This window comes from Tinamus guttatus, unplaced genomic scaffold (genome assembly GCF_059628265.1).
Source record: "Tinamus guttatus ecotype Peru unplaced genomic scaffold, ASM5962826v1 Tinamus_guttatus_pri_ptg000223l, whole genome shotgun sequence".
NCBI classification, from domain to species: Eukaryota; Metazoa; Chordata; class Aves; order Tinamiformes; family Tinamidae; genus Tinamus; species Tinamus guttatus.
In genome coordinates, this window is record NW_028288757.1 from 1,467,372 (window position 1) to 1,484,334 (window position 16,963).

Consider the following 16,963-nt stretch of genomic DNA (forward strand, 5'->3'; position numbering starts at 1 on the left):
TCCATTTTATTGAGCTTTTTTCAGTGTCTGCCACTTGAACTAGGATTGAAAGAGCTACTGATCCTGTTTTGAATTACAAATGACTTCTAAAAATCTAAACTTAATCTGTAGCAATTTCAAATTTCTGTAGCAAGTTCAAATCTTTTGAACCTAAAAACTTTTGTTTTGATATCATAATAAATATGCCATAAAAAATGCTTTCTTGTGCCAGAAGTTGTAGCATAACCTTAACTGAGGGTATTAGCATTGCATTTTGTTTTCCTTGTAGCAGCAGCAATTATGAACTACCCCAGTTCTGCAAATTAGTTGAAAAAATAAATCTGTGCTAACAGCACAAGATAGACCATGACAGGATGTCACGGTGGTTTTGGACAGGAACCTGGGGGCAGAGGTGTCATTTCCATTGTCTTTTCCCCCGTCAAAGTTGAGGTGGGGAGAAGCAAGCAGCAGTGAGCATCTGGCTTCCTTCCCCCAGGCACACACCATGTACCAGGTGGGCCTGATGGAGACGGACCAGCACATCGAGTTCTTCTGGAGCGCGCTGGAGACCTTCACGCAGGAGGAGCTCTGCAAGTTCATCAAGTTTGCCTGCAACCAGGAGCGAATCCCCTTCACGTGTCCCTGCAAGGACGGCGGCCCCGACACTGCCCACGTGCCCCCCTACCCCATGAAGATCGCTCCCCCGGACGGCGCCGCCGGTGGGTTCCTCACTGCCCTCAAAGGCCGCTGCCCACGTGGCAGCTTCAGCCTTCAGTGCCCTCTCTTCTCATTCAAACATGTGGGGAGAATGAAGAAAGAGATGCAGGTGGTTCTGGCTGGAATTAGGAGAAGGGAGAATTGGTTTCAAATCATGTAATTCTGCAAATTGCCCTCTAGAGACAATAAGAGATTTTTATGTGACGTCTGTCTTCTGTGTTTTAAATGGTAGGACTAAACAGTGGTATTTAAAGTTTTAAGGGACATAAGTGATTGAATTATTTTGATCTTTTGTTAGTGATGGGCACTGGGGGAAGGGGGTTCCCTTGGGAAGTTGGGCGCATGGAGGGCGTCTTCACCCGTGTTTTTCCCTGCAGGTTCTCCGGACTCTCGGTACATCCGGGTGGAAACCTGCATGTTTATGATCAAGCTTCCTCAGTACTCGTCTCTGGACATAATGCTGGAAAAGCTCCGCTACGCCGTGCACTACCGGGAGGATCCCCTCAGCGGCTGAGCCAGGGAAGGTGAAGGCCGGGGATGACTTCGGGGTTGTTTCATGACGTGGCTGTGTTGGAAACCCTTCAATTTGCATTTAAAACAACAAGCCCACCTCCATTATACTATGTGAAAAGCTGGAGGTTAATTTATTTTCTGAACTGTTGTTCCCATTACAATAATCCTGGAAGACTTACATTTTGTATTTGTAGATTTTGTGGTGGACTGGTTATTTTGCTGCCTTGTTTGTGGAATATTTGTAGGATAGTTTAGTAAAGACCAGTTTGTGTATAATTTAATTTTGAAAAACCTTTAAACACATACATTTCTAATTTTGTAATCTAGAAGGATATTGCCCATGCAAACGTGACAAAGCTGAGAGCGTTCTGAGGTCGGGAGCACTCGGGGGTAAATGATCCTAGACCACTTGTCCCAAAAGATTTGAGTACAAAAATGGGATTAACGGGGTTGGGGGAGGAATCGCTCCTGGCTGCCTCTAGGAGCAGCACATGGGGCCGCCTCTTTCACAGTTTGGGAACCTCTAGCACTTGCTCGGGTTTTATAGCAGAAAATGTGCTGCCAAACTGCAGTTCTGCCTTCCCACCATTTTCCTGATGGCTATAAGCAAGCACGGTAGCTGCCATGGTTAATTTGAGGGTTCAGCTTAGGCACTTTTAATGAGGGAAGTTTATAACTGAGAGAACATAACAGGGAAAGGACGGTAATTCAGTTGGGTCTTTGCCCTAATGTTCTTGAATATCTGCTATGTTTATTAACAAAATAATTTCCTTAGTATCACTTAAGTATTAGCAGAAATGGCAATATAAGATAGCACAGTTCAAGCTTGCAATCTGTGACCTTATTTCTGAACAGCTTTCAGAATAATCAGTGCTTAACCACCTGTAACTTGTTTTTGTATTCAAAAATGATTGATCTTTAGGAGCAAATTATCCTAGAAATATGACACCCAACAGGAGGATGGGGGGAAGGCGCAAAGTTACTTGTCTGAAGATAGAGCTTTTATTTTATATGGAAAGAAAAGGCAGAGTAGAGACAGAGAGAACAATTGTGTAAGCTTAACTTTTGTATTTTGTGAAATATGTTCTGCAGTAATTTAAGAAACAACACATACATCTTCCTCTATGACCGTAAAAAACTGGGTCCCTGTCCTGGGGGCATCTTCAAGTCAGGCCTGACTTTGTCAGAACCAGACCCAAACGCCAGTTACCTGCGATGAAGAACTGGGGAGAGCAAACTGCAATTCCTGCTGCACTGCTCAGCTCCGTACTATCCGTAAGTTAAGTGCCAGTACTGAGCTACACGGTAGCTATTTTCCTTCCGATGTGTTTAGGACACATCAAACCACACAGAAGGTCTATGACAATGTGTGTGTAACTGTACTTTGAGGTGGGTATTATATGTCTCTTCCGAAGACAGCATACACTAATTAATTTGGCTTGTCCGTGGTAATGGGAATTGAAAAAGCTGTATTTATTGTATATTATTGTGAATATTGGGAGTGATGAGTGTGTGGTACTTGGAAGATAAAATGTGAGTAAGAGAGAAAAGCCTAAACACGCGTGTATATTCTTGTTCTTCTGTGAGCGAATGGAAAAATGTGTGTGCAACAGTCGTAGATAGTTGTTGGCCTCCAGCGTCTCCAGATTCTGGTGTTAGGAAAGCTGTGTTCCCGTTCTACTGCATATTTCCCTTTCAAAGGAACAGATACATGTAGGAATAATATTTACTCTTGAATCTTGTCCATTTTCTGGTAGAAGCATTTATGTAGCTGAAGAAAATCATTCAGAGCAAGGGCAGACCCACGGAGAGCAGGGGAAGAGGCGCAGAGCCGCCGGCTGGGGCCGTTTCCCCCCGGAGGCAGCGCCGCGTTCCCGAACGGAGCCGAGCGGCGCCGCAGCCCCTTCCCCGACGGAGCCCGTGGTGCTCACGAGGGTTTGGGTTTCTTTGGGATGCTTCTGCAGCGCGATTTTGTATTGTTTTTAAACCTCTCATTTCAAGCCCCTGATGCTTTGGGTGGCCTCGCGGTGCGGTCGAGTCCCTCGTGGCTCCTTTCCAGTGCCACCGTTACAGCTGTGAGCAAGAGAACTGCTGCTGAGGGTTTCTCCTCCTTCCAGAGAGCACATCTGAGCGAAACATATCTGCATCTTGGCCCTGAAAAGTGTGCTGTAAAGTTACTTGATACGTATTTATTACAATTAATTATTTATGATTACAAATAACAATGCTGTTTAATAACTATGCTGTTTACACCTTGCTGTGTAAATGAAGCTTCTTATTACAGGAAAAATGTCACAACAATAAATAACCTTCATCTACTTTTTTTTTCCTGGAGAATATGGTATGATCCCTTGGTGAACTCTAGGGTTATGTTTGGGGGGGGGTTATTTTTGCTTTTGGGGGGGTGTTTCTTTAACTTACGAGGAAGGAAGAGCTGCAGTGCTTGGGCTGTAGCTCAAATGGCCTTTAATTAAAGCTTTTCTAATCATCGTTACTTCCTTGTGCTTTACATGAACTTGACATTGTCTGTAATAGGCTTGTTTGTCAAAGCAAAGATTGGTTTGTGATTTCTCTTTTTTAATATATTCATTCAGAATGTAAAAAAAAAAATATACTGAACGATGGAAACCTGCCAGCGTGGAGTCGTCGTCGTGGTCTGGTGCGTCCATCCGCTACGACCTCCCTCCTGGCCGGGCTCTGCGGGGCCAGGAGCGGCTGCCCTTTAGGGATGGCCCTTGAGCCGGAGCCTGTGTCCTCCCTGGGGCTGCAAAGACAAAGTCCCGGCTTTGCTCGGGGCTAGGCGCAGGTTAGCCGCTTTTCAGTCCCCTTTAGTGGGTTATTACACTGTCATTCGTATTTACTTGCAACAGGAATGTAAATATTTTGTACAAAAGGGAAAGCAAGTAAAATGGTTGCTATTTCTCTTAAAGGAGAATATTTCTCTTGCTTGAGAAATAATACAGACCTTCACCTCAGTTTAGCTTAGTCGTTTTAGTCATTCTTCATAGCACCAGGGTTTGAACCAAGGCATCCTATTAACATTCACAGAGCAGAAGAGGCAGCTGAGGTTCCCTTGTCAGTTATCGTGCCAGAATCGTCCCCAGAAAGGCCCTCCCTTTTTAATATCTTTATTCTGCTTTTCTTGTATTAATAAACGCTTACAGTTGGTGGAGGCATCCCTAAAAGTCTTTATTTTAGAACCAAGATCCCAGTGATCCTGCCCTTGTTGGGGCTTGTGTTGGGGGTGAGGAGCCCCCTTCCCAGTAGCTCCAGGGCACTGATGATCTTGGATAAGGAGCCTTGGATCAGGAGCCATTCCCTCTGCTCCTCCTAGAGCCCCCAGGACACTGGCAAATGCAGCAGAGTTCAGTGAAAACAAGGTCCCAAGGAGGGGAGTTAATGAAGGGTGATGCTGCTGACCTGGCCCTTGGTCCCTGGAGATAAGCTCATCCTCAGTGTAGGGGTGAGGGGGACTTTCTGTGTCAGGTCCTGTAACAGACTTCTCCTTCACAAGGGTTCAGGATATCATTAGATAAATTTTATTACAAGGAGTTTAAAAAGCATGAACAAATACAGCCTTCAAAAGCCTTTCAAGCCTTTCACCAAGCACAACCCCCCCATTAGAGCTCAGCCACGGAGCCTCAGGCTTTGCGTGGCCCGGGCAGAGCTGCAGGTACAAGATGAGGTGGTAGCAGGTCCCATTACTGCTCCCTTCAGCTACTGGCTGCCCTTGAGACGGTTTGAGCCAAACCCCAGGCTCCTAATTTGTACAGAGGACTCTGGCACCCGCTGAGGAAGGTGCAAGGACTGGCTCCTTCCAGGGCAGCCTTGGCCAAGAGCTTCAGTGTTTCACCATGGTGCTGCCTTCAGTTAGGGAGCCCATGAGCAGCAGGGAACAACCTGAACAATCAGTGCATCACCAACAACCTCTGGCTGTCACAAAAAGCCAGTGTGGAATGTGTGCTTCCCCAGTAGGGTATTTGCCGAGGGGGGATGTTGCTAGGATAGATCACTGAAGTAAAAACCTGTAGGATACTCTCACAAATTAAAAATACATATAAAATGATCACTGCCTATAAAAATGGAAATCGATAGAAAGTCTTCAATGCCAGGGCAATACAGCCATTACTTGCGCTCAGGTTAAGTAGCATAGTGCATAGTAGGAGTGCGTGGAGTGCTGCGTACACGTTTCCAACGTGGCAGATCATTCGGCCTCTGGATAATCAGACTCCGGGCTCTGGGGTTTGGCCTAGAGGGAAGGAAAAAAGATGTTTTAAGAATGTTTGATAAAAAATCTTTGGTGCAAAACCCCTCTGAAGCATCAAGGACTCAAGCTTTTCATCCCAGCAAAGCCCATGTGGAAACACGTGCCTGGTGCCCACCCGGCTCCCACAGAGCATGACGAGAGGCAGGAACTTGTTAGAACAAGAGGCCTCTCTTGTCAGCCAGGCGCACGGGATGGGCCCAGGGTGCAGCAAGCAAAGCTGGAGCCCTTTAGCGCGTTGCATGTTACAACATTTCCACGTTTGCTCCCATCTGAGGGCTGGAAGAGAAACGGGGTGGTTGAACACTCTGAAACGGAGCTGTTGAGCACACGGAGCAAAGTGCCCAGCCCGCCCCCGCCCTGGCTGCTTTACCTTCATGTTCCTGCTCCTGAGGCTGCCTGGAACACCCGGCGTCCTTCCTCCTCCGTTGCCCAGGCTGTAGAAGAACACAGAAGCTTTCAGATCAAGCAAACCTACGGCAACCTGCTGCTTTTACTGCTCAATAACCACAAGCCGCGGAGACTGGGAGGATCTACAAGCCCTTTATTCTCCCCTTGGATTCTAACCCAGATAATTTTGCAGCAAAAGATCCCGGTCCTTTATTCATGTTGCCTTTATGTGCTTCAATAATCCACATGCACTGCAGGAAACGCAGCTGATTCAGACTCCATGCAATGCAAGCTGGATAAAGCAGCAAGGGAAGGAGGTGATGAGCCCCATGGGCACCACTAAGATCTTCGCATTTCATTCTAGGTTTAGGTGGTGTAAAGCAAAAGCTGTTTCATCATTACTGAGGTCTCTGGAAAAAAAAATAAGCAGCATGCACTATCATCCCCTGTTTAGGCTCCAAGTGATCTTATTGTCCACTCCATTTTCATATATAGATAGAACCAACTTTCCTGTTTGAGAATGACAGGCACCAATCGAATTAAACTGAGCGAAGCCCTTCCAGCCACAAATATCAGCAAAGCTGAATTTGCACGGTAGGGAAACCAGGCAGAAGACCAGGATTTGTCACCGTTTCTGCTGCTGGGTTGTCACTGTCCAAATATGGGAATGTGCCAACTCCAAGACTGTCCCCCCCACTCCCAGCAGAGCGAATCTTACAGGGCTACTACAGCACCCAGGACGGGCACAGCCTGGCTGCTCAGACCCGCAGCTCGTGTTCGGGCGCTCGCCCAGCCCTCACCTGCGCTGCGCTGGAGACGCTCTCGAGAAGCCGGAGGTGAGACTGTCCCCGTGGAAGCTCTGTGGCGGCCGCGCGCGCGGCGCGGTCCCGCTCGCAGGCTCGTGCGCGGCTCTGCTCTTCGGGCGGCCGTCGGGAGCAGCCGCCCTGCGGGGCCTCCCCCTCGCGCCGAGCGCGTCGGCCGCCCTCGCGGCGGGGCAGCCCAGCAGGGCGCCCCTGGCCCCGGCACCTGCTGACCTGGCCCCTCGCGCGGGGCCGCTCAGCCTCTGCAGCCTGAAGCCATCTGTGCACCGAGGAGAAACGGCTCCTGCGGGGACAAGAGAGCGCGTTGGGAGCAGCGAACGCAGCGGGAGATGTTAGAGACTATTCAGATCCTTGTAACAAAACTAGACCCCGTTTCCATCCCCGCTGCATGGCATTTCATAATCAAGACTTTCACTTGGGCGTCAGTGATTTAATCTTTCTCACATAAATGTGGAACGACAGTAGCCGCCCTGGAGAAGGAACAGAATAACAACGTCCATCCCATCCAGGATGCCAACCAAGAACAGGGTGCCCGAGGCCGCGTCCTGCCACACCTCCGTGCCGCGGTCGCCTCCCGGCCAGCTCCGGCGAGTCCCTCCTCTCCGCGCTGTCCTGAGCGGACGGCGGCTGCTGCGACAGCAAAGGCTCCACCACGTTGGCTGTTTCTGGGCGCAAATCACACTGGTCCTAAAGCAAAGGATAAGTGTGAGCATTTGAGTGAAGCTCATTCAATTTATTCCTAGGAAAACACTGCAAAGCATCCACCCTCTAAACCTTGTAGCTGGCAGTGCTGTGGCTGTAGAAGAGGCACTAATGGCTTGTTGACACCCACGTTTTCTCTTGCACAAAAACAGAACTGATGCTCCGTCCGTGCTGCTGAACAGGACACACAATATTGTGTCTACCAGTGAGCCTAGGACCATGCTCTGATCTTCTGCACTGTTTCTCACTCCTAAACATGACCCTCAAAGCCAACCCCAAGCATGCAGCAAGCAGCCTGAAGTGCTGCTCCTGTAATCCTGATCAAGCTCCGGGTAACAATTCTTTACCAGTGCCGCTGTGAACTGGGAGAGAGAAGATTCCTTCCCTTTCTGAGCTACCAGGAGCACTACCTGGAACACAAAATGTTAAACACCCCATGTCCTTTTGCTGCAGACAGTCTCTACCTTGTAGCAACTCAACTCCAGTCACTAATTCTTAAGTCCTGACCATCATACAAAAACTTCACCAAAAATATTAAAAGCCTCTGGATAAGGCAGTGCTTGGATTCTGCATTTCCAGAAACCATTAGATGGGGCGCAGTCAAGGGGGAAGCCTTGGAAGAGTCAACTGGAGTGGAAGGCTCTAGAGTCAACTAGAGATAGAATTAGTACCTGGTGATGAAAGAGAATTTCCTCTTCCAACTGGATGCCACAGAATTCGCATGGAATCATAATGTCTCCTTCTGCCTGGACAGCTCGGGGCCAGACTCTCCTGCTTATGGGCCCAAAATCACGCAAATCATCATATTTTCGGGGCTTTGGAGAAGAACTTCTTTTACTGAATGATGCAAAGGCAATTGCTGGATTACAACCTGTCTGTTAGGCAAGCAACACAGGAAGATTAGCTATCCTGCTCAGCACAAATGGCCTTTTAAAAATCACACTGTGGAAAGAAACACCCGCTGTAGTTCTGACAGTACCACTGAGTGAACACTGCGGTAAGTCACAGTAACAGAAACACATCAGTACTGCAACCCCCTACGTACAATTAAAAAAAAAACAACACTAAACCTGATGAAGAATCAGATCTTCTGCAGGGTAGAGCTCCTCACAGAATTCACACGGCAACATGATCTCATTGCCTGCAGGGAAAGCAGAAGGTTACATCCTCTGCCATAAGGGAGCTGATGCAGTTGGGTCAGTCGGGCTCAATTCCTGAGCACGGGCTCCCACTCCGCATCCAGGACGCACTCGGAGCCAGGACCGAGGAAAAGCCCCTCTAGTCCCACTTGGCCAACTCCACGCCTGTAAATTCAGGTCATGCAGAATGAGCACAACCTTCCTGGGCCACATACATACAAAAGCCCTTCACCCTTGTACATAATCTTTCAGTTTTTCCTTTCTAAAATAACCTGGCACTTAGGTCTCCCCTCAAATCCTCCCTTCCTACCATGCTCATTCAATGAACAAACACTGTCACCAAAAGTCACTGTCATTTGTTACCAGTTCCTGCCCTCCACAAGCACACACCATTGCATATTGTTTCAGAAAATTAAAAGAAATCTCTTCAGAATGACATCAAGTTAGAGCTACTCCTGTTTCATATTGAATGGAAAGCACTTTTGCAACCCTAGGATAATATGAACATCTTTTACTTTTTCTAAGTGTTTTGAGAAGAATTTCAAAATATCAAGGTCAAAGTTCACTAGTTACTTTTATTCCTTGTCTTCTACTGTCTTGCTTTTTTGTTTGTTACCAAAGAGGTTTTATTCATTTAAACACTGGTATTGCTTAGTTTTGAGGGATCAGAAGCTACAACTTAGAAAAGGAAAGAAAAATGCTAGAATATGCTATTCGTGCAGTGCCTAATCTCCTGTGTATTAATTATCTAAAAATGATGTAGAGGGAGCTGTAAAGAACACAATCTGGGCATTTCTAAAAAGAAAATCTCCAGTCTTAGCTCCAATGCCAAGAATGTGGTCTTTCCTTCTTGCTCTAAACTCGAAGGAGGGATTAAAATAAAAAAGTCAGTGTTCATACTTACTTTTTCTGGGGTTAGAGGTGGTAAAGGACTCTCGAGAATCACAAGAGACGTTGGTCTTGTCCCCGCCGCGGCGGCGGGCGGCGGGCAGGGGCTCGTGGGGGTGGCAGCTCTTCCAGGAGTCGCTGTGCGTTTCGGCTGCGCTGTCGCCCTGGCCACGGGGCTCGTTCTGCAGGCTCAGGGCTAGCAGGTAGTCCAGACTGGCGCTCTGCTCTTCGGAAAGTGAAGAGATGCTGGGTTTATTCCTTGATGGTTGTTCCAGTTCATCCTCTTCAAAAGATAAATAGCACAATTTTTACAGAACACTAACCCTGTAATAAGCAGTTACCTTCTAAAATACATTAATTAGTCACACTACACTAAGAGGGTTCCACGGGTGCAGACGTGGACACTCGCTGAGTTCAGCCTTTCCAAGCCTCAGACGGGCACCCCCCGCACCAAATTTTGGAGGAAGAAGGAAGAGTCCTCCTATTTATGTTTGGAACAAAGAAAGGGAACTAGAGAAAAAGAAGTTGTTTCTTTTATGCCACAGGCTCACATAAGGCTTGAACCTGAGAACATTTGAGTATTTTACCCCAAAATTAAGCCTAAGCTGCTAGTTAAAACAGCCATTGGCAGCTTTATGAAAGTTATATTGAGGAAAGTTCTGCAATCTACATTGTGAACACGGTCCAAATAAAATATTGTACTCCAGGCCCTCCTCCTTACAAGGCTGAAACATTTCTGTCCTGTTTCTTTGCTGCATCAGTGGGAAAGCTTAATTCCTTTCATGATATGATATCTGAGAACTGTGGGAGTTCTATGCAGAAGAAAGCCTGAACCATTTTCTGGGAGTAAGGCTGCACTTAAAGAAAAAACAGGGTTCTGAGACAGGACCTAAGTCCGACTTAGTGATGGATAAAGAAAGCCTAAGCCTTCCTCCCATGCTGGCATATTTCAAATAGCTGGAGTACTTAATTTGTGCCAATTATATGAAAATTTTAAATAAACCCTAGACTACTTGTGAACACTCTTCTGAATTTAGTACAAATGGCCTACAAGTTACAGTTCTCTAGATTATTTAGCTTTATTAATAAAGCCAGATGTTATTTCTATAAGCAAGGCAGTCCTCTTCAGTGAAGCCTATAACTTAGTATTCTGCAGTGTTAAATCCCCTAAGCAGCCCAAACCACAAAGCAGAGCAGGCGTTTGGTGCAGAACTCATGGAAAGGGGATGTCCAAACACCACATGCCCCTCTGCATGTTGAGGTGAGAGATTAGAGGCTTAAGGGGAAAGAGCAGAGGCATTTGCAGTCTCAGCCATGTCCCAAGAGGCTTCTACAGCAGAAACACTCAGCACCACCGATGTGAACCCAGGTACAGATCTTACCTACCCTGTCACTTAGCTGAAGCAAAGAGCACAGCTGCTAAATAAAAACGGACAGAAGCTGCAGTGAACAAACTACTCCAATTTCATTTTTAAACTGGCTGCCTGCTGTGATAAGAGAGCAGGCAGTGTACTAGCCTTTAACAGCAGGTATCTCAGCAATTCTCTCTTTAATTGGCTTATGTATTTGATGTTCTATTCAACAGCAGGAAAAAAGTCCCACTCACATTGCCACGGCATTTTACATTATTTGATATTTTCACATAAAACAATTATCAAGCCTTACACTGGATCATTGCCAAATGTCAGATCAGAAGCAAATTACCACCCTTATCTACACCTTACCTCGGTTCCGATTTCTTTGTCCTCCTGAAACATTTCTTCTCCTAATGTCCTTAAGTGCTTTGTCTCCGACAGAGTTGCCATAGAGCTGATTTTCAAGCATCCTGGGCATTCTCCACAGAGGCCCAGCGCAGTTATCTGATCTTAGCTGGTTTTTAATGTCTCGAAGGGAACGCAAATCCGCATCCTCATGCTCAAAGCGAGGCACAGTTTTGCCAACTCTTCCTTGCTTCCCCTCTTTCCCACAGACTCGGGGGTGCTCCTTGAGGTCTCTGACCATCACGTTTAGCCCGCACGCGCTGCACCGCTCCGTTCTAGCCCCACAGTAACTTTCGTGCTCATGGAGCTTATTGAATGAGAGCTGGAGGTCACAGTGCTGACAGACTGCAGGGCGCAGAGGGCACGCAGACGCCTAAAAAAACAGAAAATGGGATTATTCCTCACGTATCGAGGACCAATGCAAAGGTTCTCGGTTTACTTAGGAGCTGAACAGTCTATTGTTTCTCTAGCCAGATACAAAGCTACAGCAAAGAATAGTCTGAAATAAGATACTATGCGAGAAATGTAAGAACATGTTGTATAAGGTGGGTAATCATGAACACGCCTGCTGAGGTACTTGGACTATTCAGAACATTCTGTGTTGAATTACCATGCCCAGGAAAAACATAATAAAAATTAACATAGAAATAAAACATACAAAATAATAAAGAAAAACAAAGATTTTCAAGACTTTTTTTTTTAATCTGTAAGGCTACAGGTTAGATCCCTTCGGTAAATGCCAGATAAGTTACATTTAAAACTTTGTAAACTTTGGAAGCCTGTAAGCATATGGTTGCCTAAAGGCATGTTAAATATATGTTGAATGGAAGATGGAGTAGGAGATCATCACTTGCTTTATAAACAAACATGCACACAGAAAAAAAAAAAAAAAAAAAAGCACACTTGCAGGATAACAGATCAACTAGTGGAGTCTTACAGTAGGCATTTTCTCCAAAAAAAAAAAATCACCTTTTTTCACCAATAAGAAGAAATTCAATTAATCATATTCTGTACTTGTGAAGTAGCACACTATTTTCCATTTTAATCACTAATAGGGACAAAAATAACCTATCATCTCAGATAATGATGCAGAGGTTTGAGCAGCTCATACCATTTTAAGGCAGTTTCCAAACAGATTTTTTCAGAGTTTATAAACCATGGTTAAAAATGGCAAAGACATGCACAAATCACAGGCTGCTATCCAGGTCTGGGCTGACAGAAAGGCTTCAGAATCAGTGCTTGAAAATATGAGTACCTTCCAAAGGTCTATAAACACAAAATCCACCAACCTCATGATCCTCCAAGAGACTTTTTTCTATCTTCATACTGCACTTACAGGTAACCTACAACGAACACATCTCATTAGATTCACTTCCATAAAACACAGCATTTTTTTTAAACAGGCAAAATCTCTTCATTACCTGCACGTGCTCAGATTCAACGTGGTTTTTCATTTCAGTCTTTGGGATTGATTCATGGCAGTAGCAACATACTTCAATGTTTCTGCTGCAGTGGATTTCATGGATGGTGAAATTGGCAACAGGAATATCCTTTTTGCTATAAGAGAGACACAGAGGATTACTTTTCAGAAAATAGACTGACAACAATTTTGAGTAGTTTTTCAAATCCTAACAAAGTTTTCTAAGAATTCACAGTTTAGAGAACTGCCCAACTAAAGAGAAACTTAAGCCCAACAGGCCTCTGTGTTCCACATCAGCACATGAATGTATGCAGCATGCAGGGGTCACATTTTTCACACTGCATAAAGATAAAAATCAAGCTGGATTCAATTCCTTATGGAAAAGGGAAACTTTGCAGTATACACAAGTTATCACCCAGTCCACGTTAATAGATCAGTTAAAAAAGAACGATAACAGTTATTATATTACTCTGCACCCCATGATCTAACTCCCTTAATTCCAAAGAAATTTATTTTCCTAACTCTGGGAGGAAGCCATGCTTAGAAACAAACAAAAACCAGGTCAATTTGGGAAAGAACGAGTGGAACCGAAGCAGTAGGAGCTTAGCCCTGTTTCTATCTCAAGCAGGGAGCATTATTTCTAGATTAACATAATCACTTCCTCTCCCCCCTCCCCAATAAATCAACTCTCAAAACATCAAAATTAACTTTATAACCTATTTATTGCCCTTCCCTGCCACAAAGGGAAACCACCACAGCTGTTCATTTTATCCCTTGCCAGGCCCCAACAAGCCAGCAGTCTGGCAAAGCAACAAAGTCCAGCAGCACTGTCAAAACAGCACAAACTCACTTCTCGCACGCTAACCAGGCTGACATTGCAAGAAACTATTTAGATTTCAATGTTTCTCTTGGAAAATATATCAACTGCTTTAGCTGTTTGTTTCTAAAAGGAGACTTCTGAGATTAGATCATTATCAGTCAATATATTACCAACACTAGCTTTCAAAGAAAGATATTTGTTACCAAAGAGAAACAACTGCCACATCAGTATGTACCTACTGAAGCTGTTCTTACATCTCTGCTTTTGAGCCCCACATCTGCTAAAGCACTCTGTCCTCATCTAAATGAGGCAAACAAAAACAACTCTTAATTTCTACTTAACACCTTGATTTCTCTCTACTCACATCTGAGTCAGAAGGTTGAGTAATTTGTTTGGAAAAGTAGCTTTTTAACATGCTAATACTCAGCAAGGCAAAAGCAAAACCAAAATCCTGAAAAGAAAGTATTCTCATGATTAACTCGCATTATCTGGCACTCCATAGCCTTCGAAGGGAACATATATTGCTTACTCATTTGACTTCTGAGCTTATCTACAAGAAGCAGAGCAAGCAACACGCAGCGTCGCTTCTGCCAAGCGCTCGGTTTCGTTTCTTACCAGTTGCCACACAGCTGGGTTTCCGGCTCCGTAACTGCAGCCATAGCCAGTTCTCTCTCCCACAACTGGAAGAGAGCACAGGGAAAGAGTTTCAGTTCTCTCCTGCCGGTAACTGCAAGACGCCGCTCGCTCCCGCCGAGCCCTTTGCAGTGACACAGTAACGTCTCCCATGAGCCGCACGCTCCGCTTGCAGCGGCGGCCCTGAAAGATTCCGCTGTTACTCAGCGAGTTATTTTAATTCCGGCTTCCTGCAGCTTTGCGGAGCGCCGGGAGCCCCAGATGGAGGGAGCAGCTCAACTGCTGGGACCGTTTCCCCCGCACCGGGAGCACCGGGCCGCACGTGCAGCCTTGCAGACTACCAAGACCCCCCTTAAGATGGGGATGGGAGGGGAAGAGGGGGGCACAGCCTGAGTCTAACGCCCAAAGAGGGGCACAGGGATGGGGACCCCCTTCCCCTCAAAGACAGGAGGAGGCCTGAGGGGGGCAGGGGGCTGTCAGATGGACACCCCCTTCCTCACGAAGGGAAAAGTTTGGGGGCAGCCGCAGCTCATTGGGGTCACCCCCTTCCCCTCAGCCACGGGGGGCAGGCGCTGGGGGAAGCGACACCACCCTCCCCTCAGGTATTTGGGGGGGGGGGGAACCCTTTTCACCTCAGATATTTGGGGGGGAAGGGGCACCATCTTCCCCTCATTTTTTTGAGGGGGGGCACCCATTTTCCCTCACACACTCGGTGGAGGGGAGGACATCCTCTCCCCCTCAGACACGGAGGTGGGGGGAATAGGACCCTCGTCCCCACCGCGATAAGCGTTAGGTCTCTTTCCCGCCCCGCTTCCCGGCCGCACTCACCGGCTCCTCAGGAATCAAACACTGGGCCCGAACCGGCCCGGCGCTTCCTACCGGCCCCGCCGCGCCCGCCCTCCGCCTCCCCATTGGCTCGCGCCGCGCCGCGCCGCGTGCTGATTAGCCCAGGCGGCTGCCACTCACTGCTCTAACTGTCCCCCGCCGGCTCCTGGCGTGGATTGGCTGGCGTAGACGTCATTGGCCGGGTAGCCCCGCCCCCCGGTGTATTTGAATGCGAGTCCCGCCTCTCGTGGCCCAGTCGGGCTTGGGGCTGTGAGGGGACGGGGCTGCCCTGAGGGGGTGGGGACCCCGCTTCTTACTGTCCTCGAGTGTCCTCTGCGATGGCTCTGCTTTCTCTTGGGGGATCTCCCTCTCGCTCGGGGGCAGTTCTTCCCATTTCTGCTTTCACCTTGTCGGGCTAAACCTGGCTCCTTGTGTGCGTGGTTCTTCCAAGGGTTGTTCTGCTTCAGCACTTCTGCAAAGAGTTGGTCCTTGAGCTAAAGGTACCAGGCTGTGTGCTCTGCCCCTGCTCGTGCACCTGCACAGGGTGACATGCCTTCAGGGGGTGTTTCACCAAATCCTGGGCTTGTGATGTGTTCCAGGAGTGAGTGTCAAGCAAAGGGAGTTGGGTTCCTGGACATCCTTCATGCCATACTTCAGGAAAACCGGAATAACCAAGCAGGAACCATGTAGCAGGTTACAGAGCCAAGCACAGTGTAGTCCTGGAGGGTGCAGGGCCGCTTGCCATGGGATTTCAGGAAGCTGGGAAAGGCTTGTGCAGAGATCGGAGGAAGGGAGTAAGGTGGGAGCCACCCTGCGCCTCTTCCCCTGTAAGAGAAGCAACCTCTGGTCAAACCCAGCCTTTACTTTAAAAAGATTGCTGACGAATGTTGCTAATTGTGTAATCTCGTAAAAGGAAACCAGCTTCTCTGAGCAAGCGCAACCACAGACCGGCTTCCTCTGCGTTGGCTGCAGCCTTCACCTGAGCAGGCTCTCTGGGTAAGAAGGTCGCTGGGGCTCTTCACAGCTTTGCAATACAGAAACGGTCCAAGACAAACTTTTGTCTGGTTTGGGGTCTGCCCCTCCACCACACAAAAAAATCTGCTTTCTGAAAATTACATTAATGTTAGCCACTCTGTATCACAGATTTTACTAAAAGGTCCCTAGATAGGAAGATGCTCAGTGGGGAATGTTTCTAATTAGTTGATTTCTGATGTTTGATTTCTGATTAACAGTCTATTGTAGACTAAAGAGTGAATTTCTCCATTAATTATGTTGGAAATTAGCATGAAGGCATGCTGGTAAATATTTGGAGCATCCCTTTCTCCTCCCACATTATTCTTCCCTCTGGGTTAAAGTTGGATCTCTCAGTGAAATGGAATTTCTGATTAGAGAGAGAGGAAAAAAAAATCCTAAAATTCCAAACATTCGAAAGAGAAAAATAAGGCATTTTTTCCATTTCCTCACAAGCTAATCCAAGGTACTTGTTACAAGGGCTCCGTTGGAGGCATGAGGACTTGGACACACTTGGTGCATGTTGGAAGGATGTGGGTACAGAAAGCACAGCACAAATTTCTGTACCAACAAGCAGACATAAGTCAAGCTACAGTAGGGCTAAGCCAGGCTCAGGAATTGTTTTCTGTGTCATGCCTCACCTTGCCCTTTCTGAAAGCCAAAACAAATGCTCTGAGCTCACCAAGGAACGGAGCTGCATCGCTGTAACGAGTAGGAGGAAAGGGAGTCAGCTCCCATGGAACAAACAGTTCCTAGGGAAAAGAGAGCAGATAGTCATTGTAGCTACAACCTTTCACGGAAACGATAGCTTCTTGGAAGGCACATGTGATTTTTACTTGAAGTAATTAAAGATTGAATATTAAATATAACCGAGCAATACTTCATGGCAGTAGTTCCATTCACATCCTGTTACTGCATTCATCCACATCTGGTCACTTACATACAAAACTAATAATATTTTTTTTGCACCCATAAAGATTGTCAAATCATCACAGAAATCTATAGTGCATCCAATTCAATATTCAGTCTCAGTTATCAACCAAAGTTGTAGTGAGGGAAAAGGTTGAACTGATAGATGATT

General features: G+C 46.7%; 2 protein-coding genes across 2 annotated transcripts in view; one reads left to right on the plus strand and one right to left on the minus strand.

Annotated features, from left to right (window-relative positions):
* The window catches only part of HECTD4 (HECT domain E3 ubiquitin protein ligase 4), a 61,043-nt gene extending 59,832 nt beyond the window's left edge, over positions 1-1,211 (plus strand). Inside the window, 2 exon segments of the mRNA XM_088525080.1 lie at positions 476-698; positions 1,074-1,211. Of these exon segments, the coding sequence (XP_088381206.1) occupies positions 476-698; positions 1,074-1,210 (360 nt within the window). The 3' untranslated portion in view covers position 1,211.
* A 4,202-nt stretch (positions 1,212-5,413) lies between these two features.
* TRAFD1 (TRAF-type zinc finger domain containing 1) lies at positions 5,414-14,913 on the minus strand. Its single transcript, XM_088525141.1, has 12 exons — positions 14,875-14,913; positions 14,029-14,093; positions 12,595-12,730; positions 12,463-12,516; positions 11,138-11,546; positions 9,430-9,696; positions 8,457-8,527; positions 8,058-8,261; positions 7,239-7,371; positions 6,664-6,967; positions 5,847-5,910; positions 5,414-5,458 (listed from the first exon to the last, which is right to left on the minus strand). Exons 2-12 carry the CDS (start codon positions 14,070-14,072, stop codon positions 5,414-5,416), a joined length of 1,731 nt encoding a protein of 576 aa, XP_088381267.1. The 5' UTR covers positions 14,073-14,093; positions 14,875-14,913.
* Between the last annotated feature and the right edge of the window lie 2,050 nt (positions 14,914-16,963).

Coding starts and splice junctions, on each gene's coding strand:
- TRAFD1 (XM_088525141.1), bottom strand. CDS start 14,072: ATGGCTGCAGTTACGGAGCCGGAAACCCAGCTGTGTGGCAACTG. Junction 7,372..8,057: donor AAATTCTCTTTCATCACCAG/GTACTAATTCTA, acceptor CCTTTGCTTTAG/GACCAGTGTGATTTGCGCCC. Junction 5,459..5,846: donor TCAGGAGCAGGAACATGAAG/GTAAAGCAGCCA, acceptor CCTTCCCTCTAG/GCCAAACCCCAGAGCCCGGA.